Below are 19688 nucleotides of genomic sequence, written 5' to 3' on the forward strand. Positions count from 1 at the left end.
CCCTGTGAAGTATTACACTTGCTTGTGAATCATACAGCCTTTTGTTTTGTTTTTTTCTTTTCCATTTTGTTTTATTTCCTGCCTGTCTGTTTTTAATCTGCTGAGATTTTCCTCAGTTCCCCTCTCTTAGTGTTCACTGGAGCCGATCTGTTCATGCATTGGCATTGTTTGGAGAGACAAGTAAATGCCACACCTCAAGCAGAGGTTTTCAATACAATGCATCCTTTCTAATTTTTCATCCCTCTGCTCCTCCTGTCAGCTCCTCTCTCTGTGAGTCATAGGTTTGCTTTTAGAATAATTTGTATCATCATGGCACATTATTTAAAATGATTTAAATTTCATTATTTAATTTTAGTTTAATATTACATTTGTAATATTTTCCCTTTTGTTCACATCTGTATTAACTATACAGATGAATAAGGTAAATAAAAATGAACAATTTTCATAAAAGTTGACAATAATATTATTATTGCAGTATATTTTGTATGACTTTTTTTCTGTATTCACACTTGTGAACCGCAGGAAATGCCATGATGATATTCAGATCAGCCATACAGTCATGATGATATTCAGGCCAGTGTGATATTGCTGTTAGAAAACACTTTGATGAACTTTGTTAATAGTAATACTAAGTAACTTAGAAATTTAGACACAGTATTGCCAGTTACTTTGTGTAATTTTGCAGTACCTCTCCAACCAAAGTCAAAGCAGAATTAACTGTTGCACATCTTTGAGCAGCACTGAATGAATCTGATGAGTGAATGATTCAATGACTCATTCATAAAGACAGTTGCTGAATGAATCGATGTAAGCTCCTAATATACAGACAGACCTCATATGTATGTATGTGTGTATGTTTATATATATAAGCTGAATATACTGTAATGTATGTATAATACTGTATGATAAATACATATGATGAATACGTATGTTTAATTGAGCATCATAAATCTAATGGACCTAATCCAAACAAAGTGTGTATGTGCTGGTTGGCTGCAAATAGTGTTCTACTACATAGTATTGGGTGTCTTGTCTCTTTGCTAAATGTCAGAGCAATTTTGCAGAATTGCTCTCATCTCTGGAGGCTGCAGTACGGCTGGAAATCCTGACAGATTTAAGACGTTGAAGGGCAAATGTAGTGCATCTGTCAACACGCAGATGTCATGTGAACATGATCCACTTATGGGGCACTACAGCCCGCTTTACATAGAGATTAATTATGAATGGTTTTTAATGTGTCCTGCTTAAACTCAGACAAATATACATCAGCTTATGTATCATTTTTATAGTCGCATGCTTTATATTACATGTTTTTCTTTTTTATACTCCTCTCTCTCTCTCTCTCTCTCTCTCTCTCTCTCTCTCTCTCTCTCTCTCTCTCTCTCTGTCTCTCTCTCTCTCTGTCTCTCTGTCTCTCGCTCTCTCTGTCTCTCTGTCTCTGTCTCTGTCTCTCTCTCTCTCTCTCTCTCTCTGTCTCTCTGTCTCTGTCTCTCTGTCTCTCTGTCTCTGTCTCTCTCTCTCTCTCTCTCTCTCTCTCTCTCTCTCTCTCTCTCTCTCCTCTCTCTCTCTCCTCTCTCTCTCTCCTCTCTCTCTCTCCTCTCTCTCTCTCCTCTCTCTCTCTGTCCAGTGGAATGAAGAAGGTGCTGGTTGAGGAGGGCAGTCGGTCTGTTCTGCTGTCACGGCAGCACCAGTTTAATGAGCGCTGCTGCATCCGCTGCTGTTCTCCCTTCACCTTCCTGCTCAACCCCAAGCGTTCCTGCCTGGACTGTTGCTACAACGTCTGCAAGGGATGCTGCACCTACAGTAAGAAGGACAAAGGCTGGCTGTGCTCCGCCTGCCAGAAGACCAGGTCAGTATTGTCGTGCTAACAAGAGCTGTTGTGGTTTGGAAATAGAGTGAGAGCAAGCTCTGTCAGGGGGCTTAAGTGGGAAACACCTGCAGGTTAAAGGCTCATGATGCTTCTGTTAGAGTATTAGGGGTTAAAACTAGGGGTGAATGTTATAGTGAAACGTATTGGTTATTGGTTGATATAAGAGATTGTTTTATTTCTAGCCAGTATTGGATATTTAATTGTGCATGCTCATTTCTACAGTATTTATACATTTTACATTTATATTACCTTTGCCATCATCTAATGCTCACTTAAAGCAAATCTTTAAAAACACTAACAATTTAATAACACAGCTAAATATAATCTTTATATTTTAAAGATCTTTATATATTTATCTTAATCTTTATAATGCTGTGATGCCTAAATTCACTTGTAACATTTACAGTAAGTACACTTCAAGTTTAATTACAGTACAATTTTAGTTTAGTTTAATTTTATTTAATTTTTAATATTTAGACAAAATAATATAGCATATCGGCCAGATTGATGTTTATGTATTCCTAGTAAACACTGAAGACCGAAATCTGTTTCCCTTATACAATATACGCATTTAATATATACTAATTTGCATGATGTAGTAAAGTGCACAGTTATTCTAAATCAATCTAAACTAAATCTATTGTAATTGAAAAGAGCTCAATTAAACAACATCCTTAAGAGTTCAGGACTAGTTCTGTGAACGGATAGTTTTAATGTGAAAATGCGCATGCTTTTCTGCTGTGACTCTCGTATATGTCAAATCATATTGAGCATCTGTTCGGGCGTGTTTATACTCATGGTTTAATGAAAGACAGTGCCATAACTGTTTATAACAGGGCACTTCCATTAAGGGGTTCAGTATTTTGATACTACACACATCCGCTCTAGATTTATCTCCTCCGTTGTCACGTAATAAAACTGATGCTTATTCCAGGTTTCATTTCAAATATCAGTGTATTTGAACATTACTGAATGGAAGCAGACAATTCCGATTTTTGCTATGTTTATAGACAGACAGGTATATACAGTATGCAGTATCCTATGTACAGTATATGTTGCTTATTTTGTCTAGTCAATTACATAAATGCATGAACCAGTAATTTCCATTAACAGAATAAAATGCCTTTTTCTTTTTTTGTGGGAAAAATATAATTTGTCCTCAAGGGGTATCTGGAGTCTGTACATAATGGTGAAAGGACGCAGAATGCTATTTTAAGCATGAAAACAACACCGTGTTGTCTTTACTAACCTCTCATATTTCTCTGCATATTTTAAAAAAAAAACAGATGATAACAACATGGTTGTCAATGTAATAATGCCAACGTAATTGTTGATTGATACACAATTTTGGCTTGGTCCCTGGACCATAAGAATAAAGATTCTTCTGATTTTTTTAATTTCCTGCTTTTAGTGTACAATTAATTTTTTTATTTTAAACTCTGAAGCAGTCTTTTTTCTTGTCTTTTTAACAACATTTCTTACTGTGTATACCAACTAAACAATAATCTTATATGTCCCCAGCAGGCAATTCCTCTAAAAATACAAATTTTAATTCAGATTATTCCTGGACTTCTTCTATCAGTGGCATGGCAACATTGAGCTATTTGTCTTTCGGGCAGTCTGTACTTTGTATACTAGTATAATCACTGTCTTAACAGCAAACAAGGTCTTTGATGTTGAGCATGCTCAAAAGTGCATGTTTACTCTGACCTTTCTGTCTATGTATTATTTGTATGCGCTTGTTGATTATAGGACCTTGTGTCTGTGATTATAGGACAAATGTCATTCTCTGCATAATCACAACATACTGTACTTATATTGTCAAAGGTTTTAATCAGTGTAAAGTAAACTAAATCTCAAGAATGCCCTTAAATAAGCACGATAATGTGGCCTTGTTTGTGTATTTTCAGGCTACTGAAGACCCAGTCACTGGAATGGTTCTACAATAATGTGAGAAGGCGTTTTAAAAGGTTTGGCAGTGCTAAAGTGTTAAAGAACCTCTACAGGAGGCATGCGGCCGAGCATGGAGTGCTAGCAGACCCTACAGGTACTCGCCATCTGGACTTTTGTGTGACCTTCCTTTAAAATAAAGGATGTTTTTACACTATGACATTTTATAATGTATTTTGGTATATATTTGCTATGTTTTGGAGTTAAAAGAGCTGTTTACATGTTGCATATTTGTAAGAGTTTCTTCATTTCAAATACCATCTGCATCCGGAGGATATTTCAGTTTTGGATTGTCCTTCCAGCTCTAGCACTGTCTTTTACACTGTTCATTTTTGCATCTATTATAGCACTAATTCATAAGGGCTAAGGATAGAGCAGGCAGGGATACTATAATCTGATTTACCTCCTCTGTCTCTGATTTAGCAGCAGCAGGATAAAAAAAAATAAAAAATCTGTTTACGGAGGAAAGGTCACTGTACAGTTTGATATGACCTGATGGATTCCTGCCCAATTGTATTCCTAACATTTAAATAGTGAATAAAATTGCATATGCATATTACATTATTTAGTACTTACTTAATCAGATAAATCATTTAATCACTTTCCTAAATTAAAATATCTGGAGCACAGAAAGAAATTAATCAGAAATTAAACATTAATTTTATTGAAAAATCAATGCTACAGACGTGACTATTATTTTAATAATAGTAAAACACACTGTAAAAATATTAGGCCCATCCATCCTTCTGAACCTGCACAATATATAGTTATCTACAATACACAGTTGTCATTTTTAAAGTGGTAGAAAAAATATTCTACTGGAAAATGTACAGCAACTAACAGCCAGAAATATACTACAGTACACCTTTGTTTGGAAGTATAAAAAAAATCTCAAAGGTTATTTTCCTCTTCCACACCAGCTCGAAGGCTCCTTTGCTTGTATTTGTGGGCACAAAGAGTTATGATCTGTGCTCAGCCTCCGTTTCAGTTTTGCTGTGGTCTGTGAACAAAAAATGTCTTCTCCATTAAGAGAAAGGCAGTTAAACGCAAGGCCAATGGCACATTAACAATGGATGACCATGACTGTGGTTGTTTGTCACCTCAGCAGACCCCTGTAACTTCTGAGGAAGAATAGCTCTCTGTGGAAGAGAGAAAAAAGCATTGCAGTGACAGTGAAAAATAAAGAGCTTCGGCCACAAAACTCTCTGCACTATGTGGTCAGGCCTTGAAAATTTGATGCAGAGAAAAGCTAGAAAGATAATCTGTTTGAGTTTAATGTCGGACAAGTGCTAAGAATGGAGCAATAAGCTTATAGCATTATAGGATAGGTTTTTAAGCTGCAACATCAGTCTTCAGCTTTATCTCATTGAAAAAGCTAGATTTATAACATTACTTTGATTTGCTCTCCGCAGTAGAGAGTAGGCGTAAACATTGGCTCATTGTAAAGGGGTAGCAGGTGACTTCAGAGGCAGTTTGACCTTCACCGGATCAAGGGAAACACTTTAAAGGGCTCTATGTGGAGCTGAGGCCATATTGATATGTCAGTAGTTACCCATCAAATGATTTGTCATCCGACTGCTCTCTGAGACTGAGACAGTGATTAAATCATGTGTCGCAGCTGGAAGTGCTGTCGAATCTCTCAGGAAGCGCTTGTCAACAACAAGAACAACAACAACAGAAATGTGTGATGCAAATGGTTACACCATTTATTAAAAAATATATTTTTTCACATTGAGCCAATCTCTATATTCCACTTTTGTCCTAGCTTATCAATATTGAGAATATTATTTTACTTATGGAAAAAAAGTATATTAGGAAAAACTAGAAACCGACAGATTTTATTTTGCGGATGGTCTATTTCATTAAAGATTGATGCCTTCAGAAATTGAGGCTCCAGGCTTTAAGTGTTTCCTCATGGAATGCAACATATATTTTCTAAATTTATACATCCTCTCCAACTGAAAATTGATAAATTCTAAAGAGTTATTAAAGTTTTTTGATGAAATGAGCTGTAATTTTGTTTTGCACCAACAGAGGGGAGCACTTGTGAGGAGAGCATCTGCAATGAAAGTAGCGTGTATGAGAGTGACTCCACATTCTACAGACAAAGTGAAGGTTTGTGATCAAATATATCCTATTTAGATATGAATGGTTTGCTATATCAATCGTTTTGTTTTTATTAGTTTCATTCAGTGAATATTTGAAAACACTTCACTGCAACTATATTTTCTATCTATAAAGGCTTTAATTATTATATCTCTCTCCAGAGCACAGCATGGAGGAGACTATTAGCGTGGCAATGCGTGTGGCAGAAGAGGCCATAGATGAAGCCATTGCCAAGGCTGAGAGCCAGACTAACAGTCAAGTAAGACTTTCCCTATATAAGATCATTTATTCATTCTTTCATTCATTCATTCTTGATAAATTGGCAAGTTTGACATGGCAACTGTTTGACATTTTATTTTGTAGGAGAAGCAGAACGAAGCTCATTATCTGCGAGAGAACAGAGCAGAGCTGATAGAGGAATTGGCCAAAACAATAGTACAGAAAGTGAGTAACACATGTGAGCAATGACCTTTCATGAGGGTAGAGTTTTACATTGTCCACAATTCATTGTGCAGTGATTAATTAATGAAATTAATACTTCAGCAAGGACGTATCAAATTGATCAAAAGCGACAGTAAAGACATTTATAATGAATGCATTTCAAATAAATGCAGTTCTGTCCTGACAACTCTCGGAGTGTTTGTTATGGTAATGGGTATGACAATTTTGATATATTTGGTCTTGGCGGTCTTGAATAGATCTGATATGCTGCTGTAATTGCTGCTGCTGCTGCAGAGAAAGTACTGGACTTGCTATTGCCAATAGTTCAAGTTCAAGTTCACTTTATTTATGTAACACCAAAGTGCTTTACAGAACAACCAGATAAATCATATGAAAATAATACCTGCATAACAACACATAAAACACAAATAAAAGCAGCAAAGCTAAGAGCAACCTTAAAACCGGAGTAGCAAAACAGTATCAGACTCAAATTTAAAATAGTAAAACAGAAGTGGCAAAGCAGTATCAGACTCAAATATAAAATAGTCAAACAGAAGGGCAAAGCAGTATCAGACTCAAATATAGAATGGAAACACAGGAGTGGCAAAACAGTATCAGACTCAAATATAAAATAGTAAAACCAACCTAAGAATAGAGATCAAAATGAATAAAGAAAACAGGTAGGTTTTTAACAGAGACTTGAAGACAGACAGAGTAGGGGCTATTCTAATCTCTAGAGGCAGGGTGTTTCAGAGTGGTGGCCCTGCCACCGCAAATGCACGCTCCCCTCTACGCTTGAGTCAAACGCGAGGGACTACCAACAGAGCATGGTCGTAGGATCTTAGGCTTCTGGACGGAGTGTAAGGATGACCAAGTTCAGAGAGATGGGCAGGAGCTAAGTTATGTAGAGATTTAAAAACAAAGAGTAGAATTTTAAAAACTATTCGCTGTCAAACTGGTAGCCAGTGTAGAGATTTGAGAATCAGAGAGATGTGGTCATATTTGCGACACTTATGAATATGTCTGGCCACAGTATTTTGGACTAACTGAAGACGAGCAATTTGAGCAATATAAGGAGTCAGTAAGGAGCAGTAATCTAGCCGAGACGTTATAAATGCATTAACAGCCATTTCCAGAGTTTTCGGAGTGAGAAAGCCTTTGATTTTAGACAGTAGACGAAGTTAGTAGAAACTGGAACTGATTACGGATGAAATGTGTTTGTCAAATTTTAAAGGCTGGTCAACAAGAACACCTAAGTTCCGCACCCCTGGGGATTTAAAAGCCGATAGACTCTCTAAATCAGGGCTTATACACTGAGAATTTTCATTTGGGCCGAAAACAATGACCTCAGTCTTGTCTTCATTTAGAAAGAGGAAATTTTGGGCTAGCCATGCTTTAACCTCCTCTAAGCATTGCAGAAGAGAATTCATCGCTGCAGGGTTGTTTCTCTTGATTGGAATAAAAATTTGGGAGTCGTCTGCGTAAAAATGAAATGATACACCATGTTTCCTTAGAATAGCGCCCAGAGCATGTAGAGAGAAAAAAGAGAGGGAGCCAAAATAGTGTCCTGTGGAAGACCACAGGTCAGAGGTGCCATGGAGCTGGAGAAATTACCCATCTTTACTAAAAACTTTCTGTCAGACAGGTATGACTGAAACCATGGTAGAACAGAAGCTTTTAGACCCACCCAAGACTCTAGTCTAGATAAAAGAGTAGGGTGGTCAATGGTATCAAAAGCTGCCGAAAGATCTAAGGGAACAAGAATCACAGTATCTCCGGAATCAGTGGAGAGATAAATATCGTTTGACACTCTCAGGAGGGCGGACGACTCAGTGCTGTGAGCAGACCTAAAACCAGATTGAAAAACCTCATAGATACAATTATTTGACAAAAAGTGTTGGAGTTGATCCAGCACAATTTTCTCCAATAGCTTAGAAATGAAAGGTAAGACAGAGATAGGCCGAAGTATTTTTAAAACAGAAGGATCTAGTTAAGGCTTCTTGAGCAGAGGAGTGACTGTAGCCACTTTAAGATTGGCAGGGACAGAGCCCGTTTTGAGACACTTGTTGATAAGAGATACCATACCTTGCCCAACCGAATCAATGATTAATTTTTTTAATCTCTGGTGAATGATATCATTAGGACAAAATGAAGGTTTGAGCTTCACAGTCACGTCCTTCAGTGTCTGGAGGTTGATAGGATCAAAAACCTCCCAAAAAGCAGAAGCAGGTGTCAAGATTGGGGGGACAGTTAAATTAGGGCAGACACTAAGTCTTAAGTTAGTGATTTAGTTAACTAAAAAATAAAAAGTTAATAAAAAATCTTTGGAAGTCTTCACATAGAGCATCTGAGGCAACAGACAATGTGTTAACAGATGGATTTACAACAGACTGAATGACTGAAAACAGAACCTTTGGGTTAGAGTGATTGGATTCAATTAAGTTAGAAAAATAAGCAGCTTTCGCAGACTTAGCAGCATTCTGGTATGCTGTTAGAGAGTCTTTGAACATTTGTAATGAGACAAGTTGCCTGTCCCGTTTCCATTTGCGTTCATTTTAAATGATCATATTATTATTTATCAGTGATGACAATGTTTGTATACACTGATTATATTGGAATATTTAAACAACAGATTGTCCACCAGAGGATGGATCCGTCTGAGATTCAGTCTGGATGTAATCTGGACCTGTTGCCCAGCCAGAACAATGATGAGACCTCTCCTGATCAAACCCAGAGTGCCTTCGATGCTTATCTCTGGGTACACTGGCCTTTTATTTTTTTTCAAAGACTCAATCACTTGCAATTTTGGCCACTTTTTAGATGCACTATTGAATGCACTGACTCTGTAATGCTTTTGTATTGCTCTTTTGCTTCTCCTTTCCCCCCAGAGGTCTTACTCAGCTTTCTGTCTCTTGACTGATGAGAAAACAGACCAGCATGCTAACACTGGGTCAAGGCCTTCAGCTTCGAAAAGTCATGCTCTGGAAATGAAGAAAGAAGAAACGATGCCTGTCCAGGCCATGCCTAGCTGGAGGAGTGTTGACCGACTGGACAATTCCAGTTAGATCCTTGACTTAATCCATATGATTCTTAATCAGTTAATTAATGCTTCTTGCTTACAACAGAGAGATTTTAAAGCAATTTATACTTGTTTAAACTGTTGATCACCTCCATTTATATACATGTCTAAATGCTGTGTATATGTCTTCAGTGTTACAGAGTCCTGATGGGAACTGGATTGCTTATCAGAGCAACTTGCTCTCTCGACCGAGCCTTTTAACTAAGCGCAAAAGTCTTGTCTACAGCGTCTTAGAAAGGGAGTCTGGCGTGGGGTCAGCTTATGACGAAATGGGCTCCGAAACAGAGCCCGAAGCTAATGGGGGCTATGGCGCTGCACTAGTAGAGTTTCGTCGTAAAATGTCTGCCAATAAGCAGTTGAGTTACACAGAATCCTACTTGCCTTTGGATGCACAAGCACAAAATATCACTGCACACACCTTGAATGCTGACACTGAGAACTCCTCAGGACCGGATGGACCAATACCCAAGTCCCACAAAAATATGCTGCCCTTCCTGAAGAGAAAAGTGTCACTAGAACATAGGCGACTCTCATCCGCCCGCCTCTCGAACATCATGGATGTTAATTCCAACCCAGGAGGGGCTGAAAGCAGTGAGGATGGTCTAGAGGACAGCAGGGTCAAGAGATCACGACGAAGGAGGAAAAATAAGAGAGAGGAGGCAGAGTGGAAAGGACAGTCAGTATTGTCTTTGGCTGTACCGGTGAGAATGATTGTTTGTTGTACAACATGTGTTGGCTTTGATTTAGAGCAGGGGTTTTAAACCTTTTAATATCAAGTACATATAATATAAAAATATAAAGACTGCTATATATTTCCATACATTTATACTTTGTTGTTTCCAAAATTAAATAATTGGTACCGAACCAAAACAAATAATATCTCACTACTACTATAATATACGATTTATGAGCCTATAAAATAAATAATAAATTACATTTCTTACTATAAAAAACTGTCAGTAGAATAAAATAATCAAAAATTTGCAATTCATTTAATGATTTCTGGCCATTCTATAGAATGCAGAATTAATTAATTTTGTGTATTTCATAAAGACATTATATATACACACTACTGTTTAAACATTTGAGGTCGGTCTTTAAAAAAAAAAAAAACTTTTTGAAAGAAGTCTCTTATGCTTAACAAAAATAAAAGTATTGTGAAACATTATTACAATTTAAAATAACTGTTTTCTAATTTAATATATTCTTTGATGAAATATAATTTTTTTGCAACAATGTAAAAGTATTTACTGTGATTTTTCAGCAATTCAATTCATCCTTACAATTATAAATATATATTAAAAATATTAATATTTTAAGGTAATATGGAAGCTTTAACATCCCTTGTTAAATTCTTTCTTGGCAGGATTCCAATAGCCAACTCTCAGATTCTCTGGTGAAGAGTCGTCATGTAAAACAAGACTTGCATGGAAAAAGACCATGTGATCATGCTCTGGAAGATGACACTTCAGACACTGCTACCCCTGACATCTTGAGCTCTGGAGCTGTGACCCCTGATCCATTTGGACCTGATCTCAGTTCTCCTAGCAATTCAAATCATAGAGCCCTTGGTCTGGTTGGATCTTTAGATCAACAGTTGACTTCCAAGCTAAAAGAGCTGACCAGTCAAGTCAGAGAAACACAACTTTCCTCCACTGAGGATGAATTGGACAGGTTGGAGTATCAAATGTGGGATGAAGATGATGAAACAAAAGCAAAAGTGGGAGATGAAGTCATGGGAGATGCTTTATTGAAGATTGAGGCTGTTGCAAAAGAAAGATCAGATGAAATTGAAGCCACAAATCAAGTAAGGAGAACTGAGATGTTGAAAAAAGATGATCTGACTTCCAAACTCAGAGAGTTGACCAGTCAGGTCAGTGAGACACTACTTTCCTCCACTGATGATGAACTGGACAGGTTTAAGCATCAAACTGTAAATGGAGGCATAAATCAATCAATGATAACTGGGATGCTGGTGGTGGATGACAGAACAGATGGAGACAAAATGATACAACGTTACAAAATAAAACAAAATCATGTAGAGAAGATGGTTGAAAAAGCAGAAGAAGAGACATCAGAGAAAAAGCAAAAGGACACTGTGGCAGAGCAGGACATTAGTAAGCAAAAGGACACGAAGGAGACGCAAATGTCAAAAGAAATGAGCTCTGGGAGGCAAAAACAGACACCCGCAGAGACAGATGCAAAAAATGAGATCACTAGTGAGAGAAATAAAGAGACAAAGAACAAGGGAGAAGTTCAGACTGAAGAGAGAAAAGCAGAAATAAAAGATGGTGGAAATGTCGTTGAAGGTCAGCAGAGCAGAGCTGAGAATACAGAGATGATCGATCATATTGAGAAGCGGGGACAGGCCTTATCCTCTGAACTGGCTTTGAATAGATTTATAAGTGAAGATGGAAACATGGAATTTGATAAGATCATCGATTCTGTAGTGAAGGCTTTGGATGACATGGAAGGTAACATAGAAGCTTACACTAGTGAGGTGGTATTTTTAGACAGGGAGGGAAGTGAGGAAGAGAAACTAGAGATGATGGAAGAGAAGGTATGCTTTGTTGGTGGACAATCGAAGAAGGTACAGAAAAAAGAAATTAAGGACGAATTGGTGGCACTAAAGAACCGCAGTGAATATACTGAGACAGAAGACAAACAATGCATCACATCATCAGAAGAGAGCGTTCAAGGGAACGATGGCAACGGTCAAGGTGACGTGGTTAAAATGAAGGAGAAGAGGGACAAAGACCCCAGAATTCAGCACAGCGCCCCATCTGGTCAGGAGGAATATCTGTCACCAGAGGAGATCTACAAGGTAACAACTATACCATAACCGTATTACAGTAAACTATAACTATACTACAGTAACCTGCTTGTATCTAACATTCTTTATTTCATCTGCTAATTAATCTCTGAAGCTCTTCTCATTTCATTCTATGTCTTCTTCTGCCTCTTTTTGATCTTTATTAGGATGCACACGTGCTGGACAAAGAGAAAAACCTAAATTTTATCTCCAATATACTACAGCAGGTGATGACTGTATGCTAATATGGATAGGATGCTCTCATTTACGCACTCATAATTTACTAAGCTATTGTATGTGTCCCTGAGGTGTTTAAATCTGCTTTGAACTTAGAATTTCAAACGTCATACTTAGAATTTCTCTCATTATAAATCATTATATTTATGTAAATACTGTAAGTATGGAAACTCATTTCTGCCAGATAAGAAAAAAAATTATGCTTTGGTAAATCATAATAATGACATACAAAGCATAAAATGTTAAAACTATAACATGCTAAGTCATAATTATGAGATAAAAAGAAAATCATGACATACTAAATCATGACATACTAAGTCATATTATGAGATGATCATAATTAGGAGTTTGTCATAATTATGTTATATTAGGTCTTTTAATCTCATAATTGTGAGAATTTTAAATTCTCAATTTTTTTTTACCAAAGCATCTTTTTTCCTAAATGTTGGTAATTGATTCACTGTGCAGTGTTCATAGGTTAGTTGGTTATAATGTTTTTTTTCGATAGTGCAAAACATAGTGAGCTCATGCCAAACTAAAGTCACAGCTTTTAGCTCGCTATTCTGTATATAATTTATTTATTATTTAAATAACAGATGCTTTCATGCTGCTAGGTAGAACAATATTTAGCCGTTTAGTTGCTGTCTAGATTTACTGCATGTAACAACAATAAAATACAAACAATTAAATGTCTCAGTTTTAGATGTGTAGCCCACATAAAGAATATGGCCTGCAGTTGGCCCATACAAAAAAAACATATTTTATTGTTAATTTTATTAATCAATATTAATAACTGTGATTACAATATAAAGTGAAATAATTTACAGTTATGGTTTAGTGAAAATTGCGCAGCCCTACATTGTGCTGCTGCAGGTGTGACTTTATGCCCCATTCATTTCCATTCATATGCATCTGAATGTTAGTGTGTAAAGTTTACAGTACCTTCCTCTTATGTATTTATCTTGAACAGAAGTACTCGGCTGTATCACTGCGCAGCATCACCTCCGAGGTGCTGAAAGTACTGAACGCCACTGAGGATCTGATTCACGGATCAATGGGAGACGGACAAAGCCAAACAGACCACAGTGACGTCTCAAGCATTCCCCCTGCCGAGGCCAGAAGACTGGACGAGCAGCTCAGCAGACTGGAGGAGAACGTATGCATTCTTTCTGAGATGAACATTTGTCACGCCACTGGGAATTATGAGCTGCTTCTCAGTTTGTTCTGATTGATTCCACCGTGCGCAGGTGTATGTGGCGGCAGGGACAGTGTACGGGCTTGAGGCTGAACTGGGAGATCTGGAAGAGTGTGCGCGCAGCATCGGTGGATCCACCACCGAAAGAGAGCTGGCTCATCTGGAGGACCAGGTGGCCTCTGCAGCAGCCCAGGTGCAGCAGTCTGAGCTCCAGGTGTGTTCGGCCTGGACGCTGTGCTCTCTCTCTCTCTCTCTCTCTCTAGTTTTCGTTAATTGAAACAAAGCTGAAATAAAACAAAAATACACATACATATACTGTATATATATATATATATATATATATATATATATATATATATGAGATAAAAATAACTTAAATGAAAATTAGAATGTTTGCCTTGGAAACTAACTGAAATAAAATAAGTTGAAGCACTACAATTACTAACTAAACCTGTAATAAAAATAAAGCTAAATATAAAATAAAATAAATTAAATTAACTGAAATTATAAAACGAATTATTATTAAAGGGGTCATATAATGGTACATGCACTTTTACAAGTTGATTGTACTGAAATGTGTGTTGGCAGTGCCTGTACACAACCATCATACAATTATAAAAATCCATCCAGTGGTTATTTAAATCTTCTTATATGTTTTCCCCTCTCTCAAATCAAGCCGTTCGACCTAGTGATGTCACAAAATCGACACCCCTCCCACGATTGTTGATTGACAGCAGCGTTTCAACACAGACTCGCCCTCGCTCGTGAGCGAGCTGTCAATCATAGTCCGCACGGACTGGCGCGGTCATTGTTGATACGCTGGAGCACTGTGTCTATGAGCAGAATGGCGTCTAAGCGATTGTGGTGTTCTGTTCTTGGGTGTAATAAGGAACACAGCAGTCATTTTGATGTTCCTAAATCCGAACCGCTGAAGACGCAGTGGCTGAGTTTGTTTTCGAAGGGAATATTCCCCACGATCAACGTCAATGCTTTCATGTTTGCGTGAATCATTTCACACACCAGACTGCTTTACAAACCAGGTCAATATAAAGCTGGTTTTGCTAAGAAGCTGCTCCTGAAAAAAGGATCGGTACCAACTATTCGTGTTCCTGCTGCACCTCCAGAATAACTGAAGTGAGTGTAACGTTTTATTAACCTTTATATTAATATTTATATTAATCTTTGCAAATCGCTTGCTGCACGCTTCACGATGAATGCGGCTGTTTACACTCAGGGTACATTACGGCATGTTTTCTATATATGACGTTCTCAATATAATTCATAATCCCACATTTATAATGAACAACGCGTTATGGTTATTGTGTTATTGTGTTACGGTGTACGCACAGAACAGAGGGGTGGGGTGAGCAAAGCTCATTATCATTTAAAGACACATGCACTTAAACGGCGTGCTGAAAACAGAGCTGTGTTTGACCAGGTAAAATGAGTGTTTTCTTACAATACTAATGAGAATTTTTAATTAAAGTATATTACAAACTTTTAATTTAGACCCTAAAGAATCATATTAGCTTGTACAAAAATGGCATTATATGAACCCTTTAAAATATTAATAAACATGAATAAGAATATAAAAATAATGCCAAAAACAGCTTTCCAGAGGTTTTTAACTCTATAAATACTGTATAGAATTAAGCAAACATACAAACCATAGTGTCCCAAATCTGGCAATAGCATTTTACATAGCAGTCTTCTGAAAAGCCTTACTGTACACATTCTTACTGTTACTGTACACATTCTGTCATTTTATATCTGCCTGCCTTAATCTGCTTTTCTCCCCCAGGTTTCAGACATTTCCTCAAGAATTGCGGCTCTGAAAAATGCAGGTCTTAATGTAACTCCACAGACACAATTTACCAAGGTATTGTCTTCATAGTTAAGTAATATATTTAGATACAAAATCCTACATGCTCATTATGACTAATTATGGCTATAAATGTTGTAAGGGCCGCCCAATCGGTCCAACATCAGTTTCCGATAAGCGGGTGAAGGTTTACTGCATTACTGTCTTTTCAGCGTGGCAAAGTAATTTAATTACCTCTTTGTTTCATTTGACTCCAAAAATTAAAGAGGTTTAATTGATGTTTGTCAATCATTACATTTAGGTGAATGTTTGATTATTATATTTAACTCTTTATTGAAATAACACCCGTTCATCCGGAATCCTATAACACTTTGAGTCTCGCACCGGTTGGGTACACAATCTCACAACCGCAAGCTTGTCAGTCTCGGTCATTAGACAGAGACGATTGACTAATATCCTAGACGGCCGTACTCCACTTTGCTCATTCTAGAATATATTATTTATTCCCCATAGATCTGAACACACTTAATTAAGGTAAGACTATATCTAACCAGAGGTCACGACCATTACCATAAAACCAAGCTGACCAACTTAAAGGTATAGCGGAGGATTTTCCCGAATTTTCGAAAAGAACCGCCCTCTCCACTTTTTGAAAAAATGCACATGCGCAACACTCTACCTGCTCCCGAGAGGGAACGCCTATTAAACGTGTGCATGAGAGAGCATGCACGAGCCTAGTTCTCCTCGTGCACGCTCTGTTTACAAGTTGCTGTTGGCATGGCTCATACAAGCCTACTTTCCTTTACCTGTCGAGTAGAAACTTCGCGACTGAGGAATCAGTGGGAAGCCCAACTTGTGCTTTTAGCGCACGCCAGCGTGTGAAATATTCTCCCAAAAACACTCTAACTCAAAAACATTCATGCAAGACAAAATGTCAAATGCCCTTCCGTGTTTTATTTACTTATTATACTGATCGATTGAGTGAGGACTCAAGACATGATCTGCAATGGAGAAGTAGCTTGTTGCATTTGTGTAATAAATACTATGTGAACACATTGGAATTATCAAAAATGAACACACAAGGTTTTAGAACATTTCAGCGTGATACCTTTTACCATTTGGTCATAATTACTTTAGACAAATTGAGATGTTTACCGTGTCTGTGCGGTGCGTGACTTGTGCCAGGGCTAGCATCGCTAATCATAGCTTACATTAACTTTTACTAGCAGTGATTTTAAATGGATTTCTCCAAATAGCATGCCAAACTTTACCTGTCGAGTAGAAACTTCGCGACTGAGGCATCAGTGGGAAGCCCAACCTGTGCTTTTAGCGCACGCCAACGTGTGAAATATTCTCCCAAAAACACTCTGGTCTTGTTTCTTTCTTCAGAGGCCTTTCTATTCTTGTCATACAATTCGTAGACACTTTTTCTCTTGCGACCCTCAGACATTTTGAAAAAACCCGGTGAGAACGGGCAAGCTTCAATGAATGGCTGAAACCATAGCTCACCACACACATACACCCGAAAGCACCCGAAAGCAAAAACTACCTAGGGACGAGCACGTACGACAGCCTTACGTAAACATATCACCAGAATGATTGACAACTAGGAGGACCAATAGTCTTGATGATCCACCCGGAAAAAGAAAATCCTCCGCAATACCTTTAACTACTTTTAATGGTAACTTTGTATAATCATGCAGTGCTTTCCCATGTACACTTAGTTAGAATAATACTATAAAATAATCAAAGGTTGAGGCTCACCCTATTTAGATTGGAAAACCTATTATTAGCCTCTACAGTCTAAGCATACATGACTAATGCCATTGTGTTAGTCGGATCTCTAAAACTTCAGTCGGTGTGCTCCTCTTCTCCACCTAAGCTGGATGTTAGTCCGGTACTAACGTGAGTGTAGAATTGTGGTGTTATGGACTTAAAGGGATAGTTCACCCAAAAATGAAAATTCTATCATTGTTTACTCACCCTGAAGTTGTTCCAAACCTGTATGAGTTTCTTTGTTCTGCTGAACACAAAGGAAGATATTTGGAAGAATGTTTGTAACCAAACAGATCTCGGTCCCCATTGACTACCATAGTATATTTTTTTCCTACTATGGAAGTCAATGGGGACCGAGATCTGTTGATTACAAACATTCTTCCAAATATCTTCCTTTGTGTTCAGCAGAACAAAGAAACTCATACAGGTTTGGAACAACTTGAGGGTGAGTAAATGATGACAGAATTTTCATTTTTGGGTGAACTATCCCTTTAACGTAATCTACTAGAGTTAATAATTTCAGAGTAAGTCAGAATAAATGCAATTGTAACAATTTATTATTAGTTGGGTAAATGTATCATGCCAATTACATAATCAATTCAAAGATAATCAATACAATAACATCAAATGGTAAAAGATGCATTCCTGACATTAGAAATATACATAATGCTCCACATTACTTCTGTGGAGACGAGACTGAGTCACACTGAGACATTTTAAATATTACCAAACATGACTTTCGTGAATTCACTTGTATTGACATAGAACATTATCATTTTTATATAATCTTTCTAAGTGAATTGAGTGAAGAGAAGGATGTGTAAAGGGAAGGAAGTGAGGGAAGAAGGATCAAATGTGAAGGGAGGACAGGAGGGAAAGAAGCTTCACTCTGTGAGGTGTGAAGACAAATGGCAGTATGTGTTTATGCTGTCCATATCTCAGGAGATCACAGTATCTGAGGTTCTGTTTGTCTTACACTGTCATAATACTTTTGTTTCAGACACAAACCATCAGCTCATCTCGGAAACTGAGGAGGCGACTGCCAGCACCTCCAACACAAGGTAAGAGCTAATCATAACCAATACTGATCATTGAAATATTTTAAAGATGTTGCCTGTGTAATTAATGGAGAAATGTGTAATTCTTTTTTTAACATTCTGCAGAAATGTCATCTTTAAATGTACTTCCATCTATTTCCATTTCATTATATTCTGAGGATTCAAAGCAGACATCTGATGTTGGCAATGATTTGAATCTCCCATTTTATCTGTACATTTCAGATAAAGAAGCATAAAGAGGATAGAAGGAGACATCAGCAAGCATCATCGCAAAGTTGAATAACTAAAAACCTAAAAAGCCACTGATCACATGTGCCTTGAAGCTCATGGGTCATAGAAAAGATTTTATGAACTCAAGCTGTGGTGGGATAGATTCAAATGACTGATGTATCGCTCATGCAGTGATGCAGTATTACACAAACACATAACTCTTAGATCAGGTTGCTTTATTACTTCTCTCTCCTCCATACTAGTATCTGAATTATTTCGAAATAGTTACTAAAATGTAATAAGTAAATGTAAGATGTAAAATTATGATGTGGAGCTTTGTTTTGGCATTTTGACCATTACTGTGAATCAAACTCATCATTCAATTAAACTTTTAATAATAATAATAAAAAAATCCTGTTACAGAAAGTATGCTAAAATCTAAGAAATAGTTTTACATTGACTTCCATTTTATGGACGATTTCTCAAAATATCTTTATGTTCCACAGATGAAAGAAATAACTATTCCTTTCATTTCTCACTGTCAATATATAGATATATATAATAGCTGCGTCTGAAATTGCATACTCTCTTGAGTAGGTACTTATTTTGAATAAGTAATTATGTAATGACCTCTAACAAAGTACATTCTATGTAGTATGAATGTAATCTGGATGTACTACATTCACCATGTTGTCATTATCATGTGACCTACCCCTCATGGGATAGTAAAGTGTCCACCGTATGCACACTTCAGAAGAAGTATGTCATCTGGGTACTCTTTGCCTGAATACTGTTTTTCACCTACTATATAGCAGGGGAGTATGCAATTTTGGATGCAGCCAATGTTTTGCACATCTGACCAAATATTTCCTGCATTCATTTTTTTTTTTACATGATTTCTCTGTCAGATTTATAGATTATTCTAGCCATGTGTCAGCTATATGAATCACTGTCATGTAGAACATGAAAACTTTATATTTGCTCATACTGTAAATTTATGGTGTTAGATTTGATAATAGAGATTTACGAGCTATTGTAAAAACATTGATTTATTGTATATGTGTAAATTAATAAATGGAATTTTTTTAGTTTGATTATATTTCAATTGTAGTAAATATTATTTTTGTTAACA

The 19688-nt window shown here is 37.1% G+C and overlaps 1 protein-coding gene across 2 annotated transcripts in view; it reads left to right on the plus strand.

The window, feature by feature from the left end:
* myripa (myosin VIIA and Rab interacting protein a) overlaps positions 1–19608 on the plus strand; it is a 27995-nt gene extending 8387 nt beyond the window's left edge. The window contains exons 3-17 of one of the 2 annotated variants that reach the window (XM_084412300.1): positions 1628–1849; positions 3781–3917; positions 5855–5935; positions 6088–6185; positions 6290–6370; positions 9000–9125; positions 9256–9427; positions 9579–10147; positions 10813–12270; positions 12426–12485; positions 13466–13651; positions 13743–13904; positions 15492–15569; positions 18289–18349; positions 18569–19608. In XM_084412300.1, the coding sequence (XP_084268426.1) occupies positions 1628–1849; positions 3781–3917; positions 5855–5935; positions 6088–6185; positions 6290–6370; positions 9000–9125; positions 9256–9427; positions 9579–10147; positions 10813–12270; positions 12426–12485; positions 13466–13651; positions 13743–13904; positions 15492–15569; positions 18289–18349; positions 18569–18582 (3505 nt within the window). In that variant the 3' untranslated portion in view covers positions 18583–19608. The remainder of the gene's footprint in view (positions 1–1627; positions 1850–3780; positions 3918–5854; positions 5936–6087; positions 6186–6289; positions 6371–8999; positions 9126–9255; positions 9428–9578; positions 10148–10812; positions 12271–12425; positions 12486–13465; positions 13652–13742; positions 13905–15491; positions 15570–18288; positions 18350–18568) is intronic. The other variant, XM_084412301.1, reaches the window with a different exon arrangement.
* The last annotated feature ends 80 nt before the right edge of the window (positions 19609–19688 follow it).

This window comes from Rutilus rutilus, assembly GCF_951802725.1.
Source record: "Rutilus rutilus genome assembly, chromosome: 6".
NCBI classification, from domain to species: Eukaryota; Metazoa; Chordata; class Actinopteri; order Cypriniformes; family Leuciscidae; genus Rutilus; species Rutilus rutilus.